The 19,708-nt window shown below is 48.1% G+C and overlaps 1 protein-coding gene across 5 annotated transcripts in view; it reads right to left on the bottom strand.

Moving 5' to 3' along the window:
• LOC144671387 (latent-transforming growth factor beta-binding protein 4-like) overlaps positions 1-19,708 on the bottom strand; it is a 257,647-nt gene that overhangs the window by 24,133 nt on the left and 213,806 nt on the right. For all 5 annotated transcript variants that reach the window (XM_078533270.1, XM_078533271.1, XM_078533272.1 and 2 more), the window contains 8 exons: positions 18,922-19,053; positions 17,114-17,239; positions 16,096-16,215; positions 15,297-15,422; positions 10,459-10,584; positions 9,543-9,665; positions 7,809-7,937; positions 161-286 (listed from right to left, as the gene is read on the bottom strand). In XM_078533270.1, coding sequence (XP_078389396.1) covers positions 161-286; positions 7,809-7,937; positions 9,543-9,665; positions 10,459-10,584; positions 15,297-15,422; positions 16,096-16,215; positions 17,114-17,239; positions 18,922-19,053 — 1,008 coding nt within the window. The remainder of the gene's footprint in view (positions 1-160; positions 287-7,808; positions 7,938-9,542; positions 9,666-10,458; positions 10,585-15,296; positions 15,423-16,095; positions 16,216-17,113; positions 17,240-18,921; positions 19,054-19,708) is intronic.

Below are 19,708 nucleotides of genomic sequence, written 5' to 3'. Positions count from 1 at the left end.
CACACTGCCCATCACCCGCACACTGCCCGTCACCCGCACAGTGCCTGTCTCCCGCCGCACACTGCCCGTCACCCGCACACTGCCCGTCACTTTCAGACACTGTTGGAGACCCTTGGACACTCCTGCTTGCTGTCAGTTGACTGAAGCCCATGTGACTTACCCACACATCGTGAGCCATCAGACGTCATCTGATAACCTTGGTCACAGAGACACCGATATGACGCAGCCACATTCTGACAGTACGCATTCGGCCCACAAATCGTGGCATTAACACACTCATCGATATCTGAAAGAGCAACAGAAAGCAAAAAAGGCAGTTCAGTCTTACGTACAGATATCGCACTCATGTCATCACACTCACAGCGCTATACTTGTGCTGTCACAGTAACACTGTCACAGCCAGTTCCACAACGCTGCCACTTATAATGTCACACTCAGTGTCCAACGTCATTCTCACGCCGTCACTCTCGTGCCATCACTGTGTCACTCTCGCGCCGTCACTCTGTGTCACTCTCGCGCCGTCACTCTGTGTCACTCTCGCGCCGTCACTCTGTGTCACTCTCGCGCCGTCACTCTGTGCCACTCTCGCGCCGTCACTCTGTGTCACTCTCGCGCCGTCACTCTCGCGCCGTCACTCTCGCGCCGTCACTCTCGCGCCGTCACTCTCGCGCCGTCACTCTCGCGCCGTCACTCTCGCGCCGTCACTCCGTGTCACTCTCGCGCCGTCACTCCGTGTCACTCTCGCGCCGTCACTCCGTGTCACTCTCGCGCCGTCACTCCGTGTCACTCTCGCGCCGTCACTCCGTGTCACTCTCGCGCCGTCACTCCGTGTCACTCTCGCGCCGTCACTCTCGCGCCGTCACTCTCGCGCCGTCACTCTCGCGCCGTCACTCTCGCGCCGTCACTCTCGCGCCGTCACTCCGTGTCACTCTCGCGCCGTCACTCCGTGTCACTCTCGCGCCGTCACTCCGTGTCACTCTCGCGCCGTCACTCCGTGTCACTCTCGCGCCGTCACTCCGTGTCACTCTCGCGCCGTCACTCCGTGTCACTCTCGCGCCGTCACTCCGTGTCACTCCCGCGCCGTCACTCCGTGTCACTCCCGCGCCGTCACTCCGTGTCACTCCCGCGCCGTCACTCCGTGTCACTCCCGCGCCGTCACTCCGTGTCACTCTCGCGCCGTCACTCCGTGTCACTCCCGCGCCGTCACTCCGTGTCACTCCCGCGCCGTCACTCCGTGTCACTCCCGCGCCGTCACTCCGTGTCACTCCCGCGCCGTCACTCCGTGTCACTCTCGCGCCGTCACTCCGTGTCACTCTCGCGCCGTCACTCCGTGTCACTCTCGCGCCGTCACTCCGTGTCACTCTCGCGCCGTCACTCCGTGTCACTCTCGCGCCGTCACTCCGTGTCACTCTCGCGCCGTCACTCCGTGTCACTCTCGCGCCGTCACTCCGTGTCACTCTCGCGCCGTCACTCCGTGTCACTCTCGCGCCGTCACTCCGTGTCACTCCCGCGCCGTCACTCCGTGTCACTCCCGCGCCGTCACTCCGTGTCACTCCCGCGCCGTCACTCCGTGTCACTCTCGCGCCATCACCCTGTGTCACTCTCGCGCCGTCACCCTGTGTCACACTCGCGCCGTCACTCTGTGTCACTCTCGCGCCTTCACCCTGTGTCACTCTCGCGCCGTCACCCTGTGTCACTCTCGCGCCGTCACCCTGTGTCACACTCGCGCCGTCACCCTGTGTCACTCTCGCGCCGTCACCCTGTGTCACTCTCGCGCCGTCACTCTGTGTCACTCTCGCGCCGTCACTGTGTCACTCTCGCGCCGTCACTCTGTGTCACTCTCGCGCCGTCACCCTGTGTCACTCTCGCGCCGTCACCCTGTGTCACACTCGCGCCGTCACCCTGTGTCACTCTCGCGCCGTCACCCTGTGTCACTCTCGCGCCGTCACTCTGTGTCACTCTCGCGCCGTCACTCTGTGTCACTCTCGCGCCGTCACTCTGTGTCACTCTCGCGCCGTCACCCTGTGTCACTCTCGTGCCATCGCTCTTGCGCCATCACACTCACTGTCACGGTATCAATCTTGCACCTTCTCTCGCACCATCAATATCTCACTGTCACTCGGTGTTACTCTTGCACCATCACACTTGTGACATCACTTGTTCTGTCACACTTGCTCTGTCACACTAGCTCTGTTGCTCTGTGCAGCACTTGCACTGTCACTGTATCACACTTGCACTGTCACACGTGTACTGTCGCTCTCACTGACACTCATACTGTTACACTTGCACTCTCCCTCTGTGTCACACTCACGCTGTCACACTTGCACTGTCACTCTCAGTGTCACATTTGCGCTGTCACCCTAAGTGTCACACTCTTGGGCTGTCACTCTCAGACGCACATACTGTCACGCTCATACTGTCACACTCAGTATCATACTCGCGCTGTCACACTCGCACTGTCATGATCTCAGTGTCAATCAGTATCACTCTTGCACTGTCACTTAGTGTGACACGCTGTCACACTCGCACTGTCACACTCACACCATCACTTTAAAAGGGACCCGGATTTTGTTATGGTCCCCAGCTGATCCCAGGGTGGAACCCAGTCTGATAGATGTTTTGTTTGTTCAGTTACATAGAGAGGGGCTACTGAACCGAGTCATCAGAGTATCTAATGTACTTTTCACAAAAGCATAAAACATTTATTAGACAAGAAAAGATGAACTATATTACAATACTCCTTCACCCACGACTATACCTGTACAGATATATACAGGTTTGTAAGGATAACACAAGTTACAAAAATTATCATATATTTTAATGTTCACAGTAAATACACAGTCCATGTAAACCAATCGGTGACCTGTGGTCAGACACACCATACACAGAACCCAAGTGACAGATGCCACCCCAGACAGATGGTATGGATCTCTCCTCAGCTCCCCTCAGATGTTTGTTACACCACGGGCCACCCAGTCTCACTGCCCTCCGTCTCTCGCATGAGGGTTTCCAATCTCCACTTTCCAAGAACTCGCCTTGGAATCTTTTCCCAAACTGACGCGCTCTCTCAAACACCTTTCGCAAGGGTTTCAAACTCTCCTTCCGGTGTTCCTCTCCCCGGGTCACCACATACATTCAAGCTTTCTTCCACACACTCTCTCTCACCAACTCAGTTGTCAATAGCACACCACTTTGCCCATAACAAAGAGTTTCAGGCCTTCAGATGCCTCTTTGGGCCTTCAGGCTTCTCACAAGCCTTTATATCACTTTGACTCCGTTTCCTGCAGCTTTAAGCTTGAAGCTTGGAGCCTTTCTCTGCCCCTCACTCTTAACTTCACTTAACAGGGCCTTTTCCAGGTTCCTGTCCTTCCTTTGATTAGAAGGTCTGCTTGGGACTTTCTCTTCTTCCACTCTCCTGGATTCTTGAGGACTTTCTTCTTTAGCTAGGGACTGGCTATCTGAGACTTCTTTTAGGCTGCATCTGCTTGGCAGCTGTCTTCAAAACCAACTGAACTCAAACAGCTTCCCAATCAAACTGCTGTTTCTAGTTTCTTTGGTGTGTCTAAGGGATGGACCTGCCTCTCTGGACCCCTGATGATAGGCAACAGCCCAGTTTTTCTACTCTTGTGTTTGATTAACTTCTCTTACAGCCATAAACTCTCGTTAGGAATACAACTTATCTAAGGAGGTGCCTCATTAGAAAGGCACCTTTAAAAGTGAAACTGAAACTCAACTTGACCACAGACACTGAAATACAAATCAAACTTAAACATTAAAGCTATAACTCATTCCTAACACCTACAAATACAAATATAACTTACTTAAGCTATCTTTATTTCCTAACAATCTTCACCTAAAGTGCTGTAACCTGCAAGGCTATGGACCAGGCGCTGGAGGGTGGGATTCGAATGCACAGCTAGTTTTTTATTTTTGCTTTTGTGGCCAGCACAGACACGATGGGCTGACTGCCCTGATTCAGTGCTTTAACTTTTCTACACTCTCAGTGTCACAATCTCTCTGTCATCTCAGTGTGTTGTCACACTCACCCTGTCATTCTCAATGTCATACTGATCAAGAGGATATAATAATTCTCATAATGTTATTGGAATTTATTGTAAAATAGAGTAACAGTGGGAAGTGTCTATATGTGTGTGTGTGTGTGTGTGTGTGTGTGATTTAATTGAATTAGATCTGGGTGCTTTGATGTAAGAAGAGAAGTTAGGATTGAAATGTTAATTAAGTAAACATGGGGATGTTTAGAAACAGGCGTCAAGGGAACAATTGTATTTTGGAAAAAACCAGACTAGATTGTTTTCAAAAGAGGGAGTGAAATGTGTCACCTAGCCAGATGAAGTTTAGAAAGAGTGTGTTTATTTTCCCCAAAGATTACTGGTAAAACTTAGTGCTATGAGAGGGTTTTATTATCAGGGAGATAAAGTCCAAAGACACAGTGAAACAATGGGTATATGCATTCAAAGAGGGAATAAAGGAGAGAAGGCTGTGTAAGAAAAGGCATTTTAAGATCTTACAAGTGTGAAAAAGCCTTCAGAATCTATGCCTCAAGCTGCTGTCTTCAAAGGACTGAAGATAAGAAAACTCACTTGGAATTCAAATTGTTCAGGGTTTCATGTTTCTTTGCCAAGGTCTTTTAAAATCTATGTATCTTACTGTTATCTTAATGAAAATATAACTGGAGGTTAGATTGATTGGGGATTTAGAAGTTATTATAGTAGTAATTTATAGATCTATGTATGTATTTAAAATCATTTCTCTTATTAATAAATGCTAATCTAGTTTTGTAAAACCTGTAAGATTTGGTGGTCTTATTACTACTGAATTTAAGGCACGCATCTCAAAATTTATACAAATTGCAAAACAAGTTGTGGCAGTTGTTTCGAGTTTACCTTTGGGATTTGAACAACTCAGCATTTACCATCGGTTGTGCCATAACATATTTGTGCTGTCACACTTGTGTCTTCACCCTCAGTGTCACACTCGTGCTGTCACATTTGTGTCGTCACTCTCTTGTGTCACTCTCGCGCCGTCGCTCTCGCACCGTCACACTTGCATTGTCATCTCAGTGTCACACTCACACCACCACACTCCATGTCACACTTCATGGGCTGAATTTTCTGCCTGACATGTGGGTGGTGGAGCCCGCACGTCAGCGCTTAAAATGTTGTGCGCTGATATTGCGCGAATATCCTGACGTCAGCGCGCGGCATCGCGATGTTTAGGTCGGCGGGCGCGCTATGCAACGTGACGTGTACCCGCCATAAATTAAAGGCCTTGTTAAGGCCCTTAAGACGGCGATTGACGATGATTTTGAGGAACCCGTGCGAACCTCAGCTCGGCGCCCGGGCCCAATGGGCAGGGGGGTAGGTGATTTTTTAACAAACCTCATCCAGTGGCGGGATGAGGTTTGATCGCGGTTTTAAAAACATTTAATAAAGTTTTTGTTTATTTCATTAACACGTCCCATCTCGTGTGACATTTTCACATGAGGGCGACATGTTAATGAATTTTTTATTGTTCTGTTTGTTATATTTGCCAGTCTTTCAGCGATCTCCCTGAGGCAGCACTTAGTCTCAGGGAGATGTGCGCATGTGTGAAAGAGCGCACTCTGACATCTGGGGAATCCCCCTCCCCTCCCCTCCCCCCACACAGGGAGTGTATAGCGCTTCCCGTCGGGCAGCCCGCTGGGGGGGCCTTAATTGGCCCGCCCACTTAAAATGGCGGCAGGGCCTGTTTCAGTGGCGGCGATTGGCTGCCTGCCCACCGCCGAGCTGGTGGGGCCCGCCCGCCTGTCAAGGGCAAAATTCAGCTCCATGTCACACACTGTGTCACATTCGTGCAGTCTCTGTCAGATCACATGCTGTCACACTCAGTGTCACACTCACACCATCACACTCATGTCATCAATCTCATTGTCATGTTCATGCTGTCACACGCGTGCTGTCATTTTCAGTATCAGACTTGCACCGTTATTCTCAGTGTCACACTGTCAGTGTCACACTAGGGACGTCACATTTGCTCTGTCGCTATGTATCACACTGGTGCTGCCACACTGCATGTCCCGCTCGCACTATCACATTCCGTGTCACGCTCGGGCGCCACACTCGCACCGGCACACTCGCACCGGCACACTCAGTGTCACACTCATGCTGTCACTCTCAGTGTCACACTCAGGAAATCACGCTTGCACTGTCACTCCGTGTCACACTCGCGCCGTCACGTTATGTGCCAAACTCGCACAATCATTCTCAGTGCCACACTCGCGCTGTCACTCGGGGTCACACATGCATCGTTACTCTCAGTGTCATACTCCCAGAGTCACACACGGGATGTTGCAGTCGGGACTTGCACTGCACTGTTGCTCTCAGTGTCACACTTGTGCCATCACGCTTGCACTGTCGCTCAGTGTCACGCCGCCACACTCTGTCACAATCTGTGTCACACTCAGTCACTCTCAGTGTCACATGCTGTCACTACTGTGGTGTCACACTCAGTGCCACACTAACTTCTTATGTGGGACTTTATCAAAAGCTTTCTGAAAATTCAAGTACACCACATCCACTGGTTCTCCCTTATCTATTCTGCTAGTGATGTCCTCAAAAAACTCCAGTAGGTTTGTCAAACATGATTTCCCTTCATAAATCCATGTTGACTTTGTCTAATCCCGTTGATATTTTCTAGGTGTCTTGTTATCACATCCTTTATAATAGACTCTAGCATTTTCTCCACTACTGATGTTAGGCTAACCAGTCTGTGATTTCCCAATTTCTCCCTCCCTCCTTTTTCAAAGAGGTGCGAGCATGTCACAGAGTGATATGGGCTGTGGCTCCTGATAGCCTGAGGCTTCTGTTGCACTGAGTCTCCAACACCTGAAGATAGTTCAGTCTCTGCCTGTAGACTCAACAGGCTGCATAAGACCTTCTACGTCTCCGCTAAGGATGTATGATGCCTTCATTATCCTCTGCATCTGGTGCAACTCTGGCCCCTTCACGCACCACCAGTGCATCCTGGACCTCTTGCTCTGCCCTTCTTCCCCTCACCCTCCTCCTCTCCTTCTTACTGGAGGTTGTGTCTCCCACCGATACCACAAGGCCCATTTGTCTCAGCTACTTTGAAGCCTGGGGTGATAGACAAGGACTAAATAGAACACACAGCAGGCGGATAAAAGGCCTCTAATTAATATAAATTTAAATGGATACTCTGCTCCTGAATGAACCACTGCCAGCAGCTACAGAACTTTGAATTGCTGAGATGAGACTAAGAGCTCAGCTGAATGTTTTAGACCCACCATAACAAGCTCATCAAAAAACAGGAACCCAACATAGCATCAAACAGACTCTGCAAGCACATTATTGCTGACACGCTGTATTATTCCAGTCAGTTGGGTTGGTAATGACCTTAAATGCCTACTTAAATAAAATTTGAATAACGTGGGTGGGGTCCTGATTTTTAAGCCCACCCACTTGCAGTATTATTCAAAACTGGCATAATAACATCGGGAACGTGATAATATGTTGGCGTAGGCAGGGAAAGCTCCCAATTTGGGAGCATAATATTCAGCCCATGATCACTAAGTTGTTTTTCACATCCTCTTGTGTAACCCTCAGCCCTAATCAGTCCTAAGAATATGTTTAGTCAAGCGTTCCATTGTTGTACTTCCGTAATAGGAAAACTGCAGAGAAACACAAATCAGAACATTCCCATGGTGGAGGAGTGGGAATCGTTTAACAGGCGGAGCCTTGTGGCCAGGCAGGGAAGTGTGTTTAAAGTCCTGGAGGATTTGGACAACTCACCGATGCAGTCCTGAGCAGGACTCAGCTGGAACCCTGCACTACAATCCGTGATACACTGGAAAGAGCCAGCAGTGTTCTCACATCGCTTGCTACCACAGATGGTTGGATATTCAACACACTCGTCAAGATCTGTTTAATGAGAAAAACATAGAGACCCAGTAAGACACAAATTAAATTCTGCGTGGAGTCAGTCACAATCTTTCACCGACTGAACTTTATAATCCAGCTCAGAATGGAGGCGGAGAGGAGCTTTGATCAGGGCCTGATGCTTAGTTCTTACAAAATCCAGCTTCCAGTGCCTGTAGGATCCAGTGGTGTGGGATCCAGTGAGCGTGGACCCAGTGAGCATGGATCCCCTGATGGTGGGTTCCAGTGCACTGGGCTCCATTGAGAGTGGAATGCAGTGATAGTGGGATCCAGTGACCGTGGACTCAGTAAGCATAGATCTAATGAGGATGGATTCAATGATGTTGTGATCCATTTCTTGGATATCCAGTGGGGGTGGAATCTATTGGGGATTAAATCCAGTGAGCATAAACCTAATGAAGATAGGTTTCAGTGAGCATCCGATCTAGTGAGGGCAGAATCCAGTGGTGTGGGATCCAGTGAGGATGGGCACATAGACTCATAGACGTCTACATCACAGAAAGAGGCCATTTGGCCCATCGTGTCCACGCTAGTCAACAAAGATCTGACTACACAAATCCCATTTTCCAGCGCTTGGCCCATTACCCTGGAGGCTTTGGCAACACAAGTGAATATCTAAACACTTCATAAATGTTACGAGAGTTTCTGACTCAACCACCCTTTCAGGCAGCGAGTTCCAGACTCCCACCAACCTCTGGGTGAAAAAGTTTCTCCTCAACTCCCCTCTTAACCTTCTACCTCTTACCTTAAATCTATGCCCCCTGGTTATTGACCCCTCCACTAATGGAAAAAGTGCCTTCCTATCCACCCTATCTATGCCTCTCATAATCTTATACACCTCTATCAGGTCCCCTCTCAACCTTCGTTGCTCCAAGGAAAACAACCCCAGCCTATCCAATCTTTCCTCATAGCTTAGACCCTCCAGCCCAGGCAGCATCCTGGTAAAACTCCTCTGCACCCTCTCCAGTGCCATCACATCCTTCCTATAATGTGGTGACCAGAACTGCACACAGTACTCCAGCTGTGGCCTAACCAGCGTTTTATACAGTTCCAGCATAACCTCCCTGCTCTTTTATTCTATGCCTCGGCTAATTAAGGCAAGTTCCCCATATGCCTTCTTAACCACCTTATCTACCAGCCCTGCTGCCTTCAGGGATCTATGGATATGCACAGCAAGGTCCCTCTGATCTTCAGTATTTTCCAGGGTCCTACCATTCATAGTGTAATCCCTTGCCTTGTTAGCCCTCCCCATTGCACTACCTCATGCTTTTCCGGGTTGAATTCCATTTGCCACTGCTCTGCCCACCTGACCAGTCCATTCATATCCTCCTGCAGGTTACGGCTACCCTCCTCACTATTTACCACCCTACCAATTTTCGTGTCATCCGCAAACTTCTTGGTCATATGACCTACATTTAAGTCCAAATCATTTGTATACACCACAAACAGCAAGGGCTTCAGTGAACGGGATCCAGTGAGGACATAGGTAACAATCACTCAGAGCACTTATTGGACAGTGAATAAGAGGATTAGAAAAAAGCTGCTAACTCCTAGGGAACACTGGGTAAAGAAAGGTCACACACTTACCGAAGCACTGGGATCGATCATCATCAACTCGGAATCCAGGTTCACACGAGCACTCAAACGACCCAACTGTATTGGTGCAGCGTCCGGGATCACAGACACCTGCCCTGGTGCACTCATCAACATCTAAGAGAAGTGAAAGGAACAGAGAGAGGGAGGGGCAGAGAGAGAGAGGGAATGAGAGAGAGCGGGGACAAAAGAGAGAGAGAGAGAGAGAGAGAGAAAAAGATGGAATGAGAGAGAGAGGGAATGAGAAAGAAAGAGGCAAAGGGAGGGGAGAGAGAGAGAGGGTGTCAGAAAGAGAGGTAGGTAGAGGAGTGAGAGACAATGAGGGAAAGAAAATAATGAGCGAAAAGAGTGAGAAAGAGAGAAAAGGGGAAAAGAGAGAGAAGAAAAAGAGAAAGAAATAGAGAGGAAGGGTGAAATGGGGAGTTAGAGAGAGTGACAGAGCGAGAGATAGGAAAAGAGGGAGGAAGAGAGTTAAACAATGATTTCTTACAACCACTGTGCTCCACAACTTTCCTTTTTTAAATTGAGGCACCCAGGCAAAGGGTCATGGGTCAAAGTGCAGGAACCCAGCAAAGGTGAAGCTCACGTTAATCAGGAAATAATCCAGAGATTAGAATTCCTGGAAAAGAATGTGTTAGGGAAAGGAAGGCTCAAAACCAATGGTGAGAACGGAGGGAGGAGGAAAGTGTTGGATCGAGGGAGAGAGCATTGAATGGCAAGGGTGAAGAGTGCATTGCATGGAGGGATGAAGAAGGATGTTGGATGGAGAGAGGGGAGAGTGTTGCATAGATGGAGTGAGAAAGCGTTGTATGGAGGGATGGGGAAGTGCAGAAGGGGAGACAGAGTAAGGGATAAATATAAGCCAAATTCATGTTAAGGTATTAATGCTGGATAATGCAGGAAATCTTACCAAGACAGGTGGACTGATCAGCAGAGGTAATGAATCCCTCAGCACAGAGACAGGTGTAGGATCCCACGCTGTTCAAACACTCCCCATATGGGGCACAAAAATCCCCTTCAAAACATTCGTTGATATCTGAAAAACCATGAATAAAATATTACAGTGAACCCTCTAAACTTTTACGCTTCTCGTCAATGATAGGAAAGCTTTTAGAAACGATCATTTGAGACAAAATTAACAGTCACTTGAACAATTGCAGGTTAAGTAAAGGAGGACAGCATAGATTTGTTAAAGGCGAATTGTGTTTAACTAATTTGCTAGGGTTTTTTGGTGAGGTAACTGAGAGGGCTGATAAGGGTAATGCTGTTGATGGACTTCCAAAATACATTTGGTAAAGTGCTACAAAACAGGCTTGCCAGCAAAGTTGAAGCCCATGGAATAAAAGGGACAATGGCAGCATGGATATAGAATTGACTGAGTGACAGGAAACAGTGGTGGTGAACAGCTGTTTTTATGACTGGAGAAAATTATACAGTGGGGCTCCCCAGGGTGAGTGTTAGGACCCCTGCTTTTCTTGATATACATTGATGACCGAGACTTGGGTGTACAGGGCACAATTTCAAAATTTGAGGATGACACAAAACTTATAAGTATTGTGAACTATGAGGAGGACACTGTTAAACTTCAAGAGGGCATAGGCATGTTGGTGGAATGGGCGAATGAGTGGCTGATGAAATTTAATGCTGAGAAGTGTGGTAATTCACTTTGGTAGGGAGAATGCAGAGAGACAATATAAAATAAAGGATATAATTCCAAAAGGCGTGAGCCACGCACCATCCTGACTTGGAACTATATCAACGTTCCTTCACTGTCACTAGGTCAAAATCCTGGAACTCCCTCCCTAACAGCCTGTGGGTGTACCTACACCACATGGACTGCAGCGGTTCAAGAAGGCAGCTCACCACCACCTTCTCAAGGGCAACTGGGGATGAGCAATAAATGCTGACCCAGCCAGGGACACACCACATCCCATGAATGAATAAATTTTTAAAAAATCATTGAAGGTGAGAGAACAGATTGAGAAAGCAGTTAATAAAACATATAGTATCCTAGGCTTCAAAAACAGCGGCATCGAGTATAAAAACAAGGAAGTTACGTTAAAACTGGTTTGGAATATTGTGTCCAATTCTGGACACTAGACTTTAGGAAGGATATGACAGCATTATTGAGGTTGTTACGAAGCCATGCTTTGTAAAAATATGACTTTATGTATTAGTGTCTGAAAGTCACTAAGTTTTAAAAGGACTAAAAGGGCAAGCTGTTAAGATGGCCACCGAGAGTCAGGTGGCTTTTGTAATTTCTGCACAGACTCAGAATTACCTCGTCTCCGGAAAGTTCTCAATTAAATTACCCTGAGCGAGTAGCCCTTCCTTGAATGGACATGCTGAGGCGAAATAATTTGTGGAATTCATACCTCCTATTGTCTGTGCACTGACCAAAACTCAAAATCCATGGATTACCAGTCTCACTGTCTCCCAGCGTGATACTTAACAAAGAGGGCTGCAGAGAAACCAGTTTATCATAAGTAGGTGTGAACAGCCTCCAAGCACAACACTCTGCCCCCCAACCCCCCACCAAAAGCCATTATGTAGCAATGGCTTCTAACTTCGAATAATTGAAATTTTATAATAGAAGTATTGATCATGTGGTCACCTGATCAAAACTGACTTCAAATAACAAATCTTACTTACTCCTAGACCCAGGGAGAAACAAGCCAGTTTGAAAATCAACAGCACAAGAGAGCCAGAGGACAGGAGGTCTCGAGTGGACACCCTGTCTCTTTCCCTCTCTCTCCTCACATCTTGCAAGCTCCAAACCTGTCTTCTGTTTGGCTATCCACACTCCACAGGCAGGGATTTTAAAGATCTCCACCCAGCAGCTGTGTCTGCGCAAAAGCAGATAAATCATTCATCTACATCTCGAAACCACCTCGACGCTGAAACAGAAGGACCACCAAGCTCAGCCTGGATCAACCTCTAAGAACCCTATAACTTTAGTACTTATTGGACTTTTAAGATATCACTTATTCTATCCTCACACTCTGTAATCTATTCTTTTGTGTATGTGAACCTGAGTGCGTGTGTGCGCGAATGTTGGAGCATTTTTATTATATTACTTAGACCTGGTTAATACAATAAATATCATCCACTTTTCTTTTTAAAAAACTCAATGAAACCTGTCTGTGCATGTCTTTTATAGTCACAGCACTAATACAGTTAAATACTCACCAAACTGGCAAGCATATCCTTTTTAAAAATCTTGTTTAGTCAAACGAGGAGTGGGGGAAGATGGGAGCCATCCCAGCCCCCCCTCACCTGATTGTAACAAAGTGCAGAAAAGATTCAAGAGAATGGTTTCAGAAATTAGGGATTTCAGGATATATTAGAGAAGCTGGGATGTTCTGATTGGAGAAAATTGAGAGCAGATTTGATAGAAATGTTCCAAATGATGAGGGGTCCGAACAGAGTAGATAGGGAGAAATTGTTCCCGATGGCAGAAGGGTTGAGAACTAGAGGGCACAGATTTAAGGTAAGTAGCAAAAGAAGCAAAGGTGACAGGAGGAATATCTTTTTTACTGAACTGGACCAGCCATATAAATACTGTGGCTACAAGAGCAGGTCAGAAGCTGGGAATTCTGCAACGAGTAACTCACCTCCAGATTCCCCAAAGCTGTTCACCAAACAAGGCACAAGTCAGGAGGGTGATGGAATATTTTCCACTTGCCTGGATAATTGCAGCTCCAACAACACTCAAGAAACCCGACACCATCCAGAACAAAGCAGCCCCGCTTGATCGGCACCCCATCCACAGACATTCACTTCCTCCACCACCGACGCACAGTAGCAGCAGTGCGTACCATCTACAAGATGCATTGCAGCAACTCATCAAGACTCCTTTGACAGCACCTTCCAAACCTGCAACCTCTACCACCAAGAAGGACAAAGGCAGCAGATGAACATGGAAACACCACCACCTACAAGTTCCCCTCCAAGACTCACACCATCCTGACTTGGAAATATATCACCGTCGCTGGGTCAAAATCCTAGAACTCCCTCCCTAACAGCACTGTGCAAGGTCCTACACCACAGGGACTGCAACGGTTTAAGAAGACAGCTCACCACCACCTTCTCAAAGGCAATTAGGAATGGGGAATAAATATTGGCCCAGCCAGCGATGCTCACATCCCATGAAAGAATAAAAACACAGCAAGAGGTTAGGATCTGGAATGCACTGCCTGAGAGTGTGCTGCAGGCAGACTCAAGCGAGGTTTTGAAAAGAGAACTGGATCATTACCTGAAGAGAAAAGAGATGATGAGGTCTATGAAGGAAGGGCAGGGGAGTAAAACTAGCTGAGATGCTGTTACAGAGAGCTAGCATGGACACAACAGGCTGAATGGCCTCCTTCTGTGCTGTAAGTATTCTATGATTCTATAAAGCTGTTGTTATAACTGCCCACTATGCCCCCACCCCCACCCCATGTCAGAGATTCATATTCCACATTTAAACCATTGAAAAGCAAATTTCTGTACAGCGTCGCCCAATACGGAACCAAATCAACCCGACTCTGGAACAGTGCAAAGCTGTGAAAACTTCAACTCTGACCATTACAGGGCAAGAGGAAAACACCTGCATTTCCACAGCACCTTTTCACCCTTTCAGGATGTCCCAGAGAGCTCCACAGCCATCACATAACTTTTAAAGTATAATCAATGTTGTCAATCGTCCATAGCAAGATCCCAAAAACAACTACTGAGATTACTTTTTGCACAGAGGGAGTAATGTTGATTGGAACACTGGGAGCTTCCGGCTCTTTGAATATTGGTGTGGGATCTTTATCTGAGCAGAGCCTCATTTATTATCAGAGTGAATGAATGAGCAGCGCTTACTCCATACTTAGCCTCCAACAGTGCAGTACTGACCCTCCAACAATGCAGTACTGACCCTCCAACAGTGCAGTACTGACCCTCCAACAGTGCAGTACTGACCCTCCAACAGTGCAGTACTGACCCTCCAACAGTGCAGTACTGACCCTCCAACAGTGTAGTACTGACCCTCCAACAGTGCAGTACTGACCCTCCAACAGTGCAGTGCTTCCTCAGTTTTGGTCCTCTGACAGTGCAGCACACCCTCAGTGCCGCACTGGGGTGTTCGTCCAGATTGGTGGAGTATGGAGTAACATTTGAAACTTAGATGGAGACAGACTGATGAGGCAGAGAGCAGGCAGACTTTGCAAACTTTTGAGGAGAAATATTAGGTCATTCATCCAGGGGAGCCTGAGGTTTGAGTCTGATCCAGTTCTCATTTAATATCCATAGACAATTTCCAGTGGGAGTGACTTGTTGATTTCTGTCCTTCACTAGCACAGAGGGGTTAGTTGCAGTATCCCACAGCAGTCCCTAATCTTATATTGATTACCAGTTTGTCTCAGCATTTTTTTTTATTATTCATTGGAAGTGACCCATCCATAATTGCCCTTGTTCAGAGGACATTTAAGAGTCAGCCATGTAGGCCAGACCAGCTAAGGACAGCAGACTTCCTTCCCAAAAGGGCATTAGTGAACCAGACAATGGTTTCATGGTCATCATCAGACTTTTAATTCCAGAATTCCAGGTCGAATTCAAATTCCACCAGCTGCCATGGCAGGGTTTGAACCTGGGCCCCCAGAGTATTACCCTGGGTCTCTGGATGACTCATCCAGTGACACTACCACTACGCCATCGCCTACATGAGGCACTGGGACACTCTGTGGAGTTGCAGTGCGTGTGCAGTGACAGTGAAAAGCAAACCTGCACATTGATTGCCGTCAGCGCTCAGACGATATCCAGGGTTACAGTCGCACTGGTATGAGCCCTCTGTGTTCACACATGTTCCTTTGTCCCCACACGTTGTCCCTCTCAGACACTCATCAATATCTGTAACAACACAGAACCAAACATGATGCACTCAGTTACCCAGCATATAGCCATTCATATCAATCTGCTTCTGTCACGGGGAGAGTGCACCTCGGCGAGTGCTAGATTCTCGTGAGGCCTGTTGGCAAAATGATTTCATGATGGATTATTGACTGTCAATATCACTGAGAGCCTTTTGAATCATTTTGGATACTTTTCTACAGTGCATTCATAATTGTTAGGTTGCATGCTGGTGTGACAGTGTTTGATGGGGACAGTGTAGAGGGAGCTTTACTCTGTATCTAACCCCGTGCTGTATCTGCCCTGGGAGTGTTTGATGGGGACAGTGTAGAGGGAGCTTTACTCTGTATCTAACCCCGTGTTGTACCTGTCCTGGGAGTGTTTGATGGGAACAGTGTAGAGGGAGCTTTACTCTGTATCTAACCCCGTGCTGTATCTGCCCTGGGAGTGTTTGATGGGGACAGTGTAGAAGGAGCTTTACTCTGTATCTAACCCCGTGTTGTACCTGTCCTGGGAGCGTTTGATGGGGACAGTGTAGAGGGAGCTTTACTCTATCTAACCCCGTGCTGTATCTGCCCTGGGAGTGTTTGATACTGTTCGTTCCCTCTCACACCCTGGCACTGTCACCATTTGTTAGTTGGAGGACTGTGACTGGAGCTGAGGCTCTGGTTACCTGAACATTTTCGATTCTGGATCTGGTAGCCTGTAGGACAAGGCAGACAGCGGAATGATCCCACCGAGTTCACACACTCTGAGTTTGGACAGGTGGAAACATCCAGACACTCGTCAATATCTGAAAAGGTGCAAAAAGAGCTGAGAACAGACTGAATCTTGAAAATCTCCATTAGGATCAGTGTCAATATCCCTGGCGAGGCAGCATCAGCCAGGTGTGAGCTGGGAGTATGCACATCTTCATTCTGGGAGTCTGCAGTAGAGGCCAAGACACAAATTGTCACGCACCCCACCCACCCACTCCTCTCCATGTTATCTCCAATACTATGGTGAGTGTTTTGTTCCTCATTCACTGCATCAATGACATTCTGCACATTCCCCGTCATCCCAGTATTCTGACTGACATCATCCCGACCTTTCAACCTTTCCTGGAGCTTCTGAACTTAAACTCCTGATCCGCAAAACTCAAAAATCCTTAAAAGCCCAAGAAGTCCTCAGATAATCACCATTTCCAGTTGAACATCCTTTGCCTACATTGCTTCCAACTCCCCCAACACAGCTCCAGTATTCCCAATTCCCTCCTGGGTTGGATGCAGTGAGTCTCTCGCATGGAACTAATCTTGTTTCCGCCAATTGTGAAGGGCAAGATGCTGGGCTAGACACCGGGACGATGTGGGGCTTGGCCTAGCTGCCAGGCTTGAACCCGGCCTAGACGACAGGTTAGATGCTGAGACGATGCTGGGCTAGGCCCGGGCCTAGATGCCAGGCTTGAACCTGGCCTAGACTCCAGGTTAAACGTTGAGATGATGCTGGGCTAGATCCTGAGACGATGCTGGCCTAAACACCGGGTTAGACAATGGGTTAGATGTTCCAGCTGGAGTCTCACCCTTGTCACACTTTCAGTTACCCACCAGACATTCTGTGGCCCCAGTTTTTATGGTATTAGGTTTCCCAGGTGTGAGGTGAATGAATTGCCCTTGTCTCCTGACAGCATGAGATTTACAATGAAGACAAATTACCGACACAATCTGTCCCATGAGAATTTGCCGAAAATCCCCTGGAACAGGCACAGTGGAAACTGCCGACCGTGTTGACACATCGACCATTGGGGCACGGCAGAGGCCTCAGTCCACATTCATCAGTATCTGTGACAGACACAAAAACCATCAAACATCCAACCAAAATCAAACTGTCCGATAAACCCAAAATCAAGCACATTGCCTGATAAACCTGAACCCCCGATCAGTCCAATAAACCTGAACCTCCAAACTGTCCGATAAACCTGAACCCCAATCAGTCCAATAAACCTGAACCCCCAAACCGTCCGATAAACCTGAACCCCCAATCAGCCCAATAAACCTGAACCCCCAAACTGTCCGATAAACCTGAAACCCTCAAACCGTCCGATAAACCTGAACCCCCAAACCGTCCAATAAACCTGAACCCCCAAACCGTCCGATAAACCTGAACCCCCAAACCGTCCGATAAACCTGAACTCCCAAACCGTCCGATAAACCTGAACCCCCAAACCGTCCGATAAACCTGAACCCCCAAACCGTCCGATAAACCTGAACCCCCAAACCGTCCGATAAACCTGAACCCCCAAACCGTCCGATAAACCTGAACCCCCAAACCGTCCGATAAACCTGAACCCCCAAACCGTCCGATAAACCTGAACCCCCAAACCGTCCGATAAACCTGAACCCCCAAACCGTCCGATAAACCTGAACCCCCAAACCGTCCGATAAACCTGAACCCCCAAATCGTCCGATAAACCTGAACCCCCAAATCGTCCGATAAACCTGAACCCCCAAACCGTCCGATAAACCTGAACCCCCAAACCGTCCGATAAACCTGAACCCCCAAACCGTCCGATAAACCTGAACCCCCAAACCGTCCGATAAACCTGAAACCCCCAAACCGTCCGATAAACCTGAACCCCCAAACCGTCCGATAAACCTGAACCCCCAAACCGTCCGATAAACCTGAACCCCCAAACCGTCCAATAAACCTAAAACCCTCAAACCGTCCGATAAACCTGAACCCCAAACTGTCCGATAAACCTGAACCCCCAAACCGTCCGATAAACCTAAAACTTCCAAACCGTCCGATAAACCTAAAACTTCCAAACTGTCCGATAAACCTGAAACCCCCAAACCGTCCAATAAACCTGAAACCCCCAAACCGTCCAATAAACCTGAACCCCCAAACCGTCCGATAAACCTAAAACTTCCAAACCGTCCGATAAACCTAAAACTTCCAAACCGTCCGATAAATCCGAACCTCAACCTCATCTGTTGCCTACACAAAGGCCCCTAACGGCAGCTCAATCTACACCTCCCCTCCTACCTCCCTCCCCTTCTATCACTCCAACCCCTGCCAACATCCCCATCCAACCCTCCTCTTCTGATCCCCCTTCCTCTCCTCATCCCCATCCCCTACTGACACCCTCACCCCTTACTGATCCCCCTCCCCTACTGATCCCGCGTCCCTACTGAGACCTCCAATCATGTCCCCCTTACTGACACTCTCACCTCCTCTACTCCTAACCCCCACCCCACCCCCTGCTTCTGACCCCCCTCACTCCCATCACCCCCTCACCATCCCCACATGCTGGGTCCTGGAAGCTGTGCCTTCTGCGTAGCTTGGCCTCAGTACCACTCCAAGCAGTGCATCTACTCACTGAGCCACTCAACAAAAGTAGAGACTTAATCAGTTCCAGAATATATTGAGCAAGCATCTACATCCATCACAATGCCAATGGCCCTCACTCATTGGGCTGCAGCTTTGCTGATCTCAGTTCTATTCTCAATGGTGGTTCACTCACCAACACAGCGTGAGCGCTGAGCGTTCAGCTGGAAGCCAGTGTTACACGCACAGGTGTAACTCTGCTGTCGGATCACACAGCGTCCCGGCCCACATATCTGTGGCATGCGATGGCAGATATGGATCTCTGGAGCTGCAGATTCAGCAAGACATAATAACAGTTAGCAGCATGAGAGAGAGAGAGAGCAAAAACACAGGCAGAGGGACAGAGCCAGCAAGTAAGATGGAGAGACAGTGACGGGAGAGAATGGAAAAAGGAGGAAGAGATAAAAACATTAAGAGCAAAGAGAAAAAAACCAGAAAGAGAAATGGAGAGAAAAAGTAAAACAGAGAGCTGTCCACAAGAAGTGAGAGAGTGAATGGGAGGGAAGCACAGAGAGAGAGAGGGAGACACAGAGTCAAACAATAGAGAAAGAGAGAGGGTCAGAAAAGAGAGAGATAGAAGGAAGGATGGATGGAGATTGCGCGCACACACACACACATTAAGACAGATCAATATTTCACTGATATTTGAAGAATTACCTGCGTGGTTTTTGAGAAAGCTGTGGTGTGTGAACACTGAGCAATCCGTGTTTGAGGAGGTGAGGGGCCAAAGTGGGCCCTCAACACGGCCACTGCACAGGGAGAAGGCAGGTCTGTTACTGTGCTAACAACATGGTCATGGTGCTGGGCAGGATGAACAGTGTCTCCTACAGTTCCTGCTATCCTTCACTCTGAGTCCAATTGAACCACTGTTCAAAATTTCAGCAATTGAAGTGATTTATGATGTACCAGACACTTCAAAACCA

Source organism: Cetorhinus maximus, chromosome 32 (assembly GCF_964194155.1).
Source record: "Cetorhinus maximus chromosome 32, sCetMax3.hap1.1, whole genome shotgun sequence".
In the NCBI taxonomy this organism is placed as follows: Eukaryota; Metazoa; Chordata; class Chondrichthyes; order Lamniformes; family Cetorhinidae; genus Cetorhinus; species Cetorhinus maximus.
Note: the sequence above shows the minus strand (reverse complement) of the source record. Positions and strands in the feature narration are given on the sequence as shown.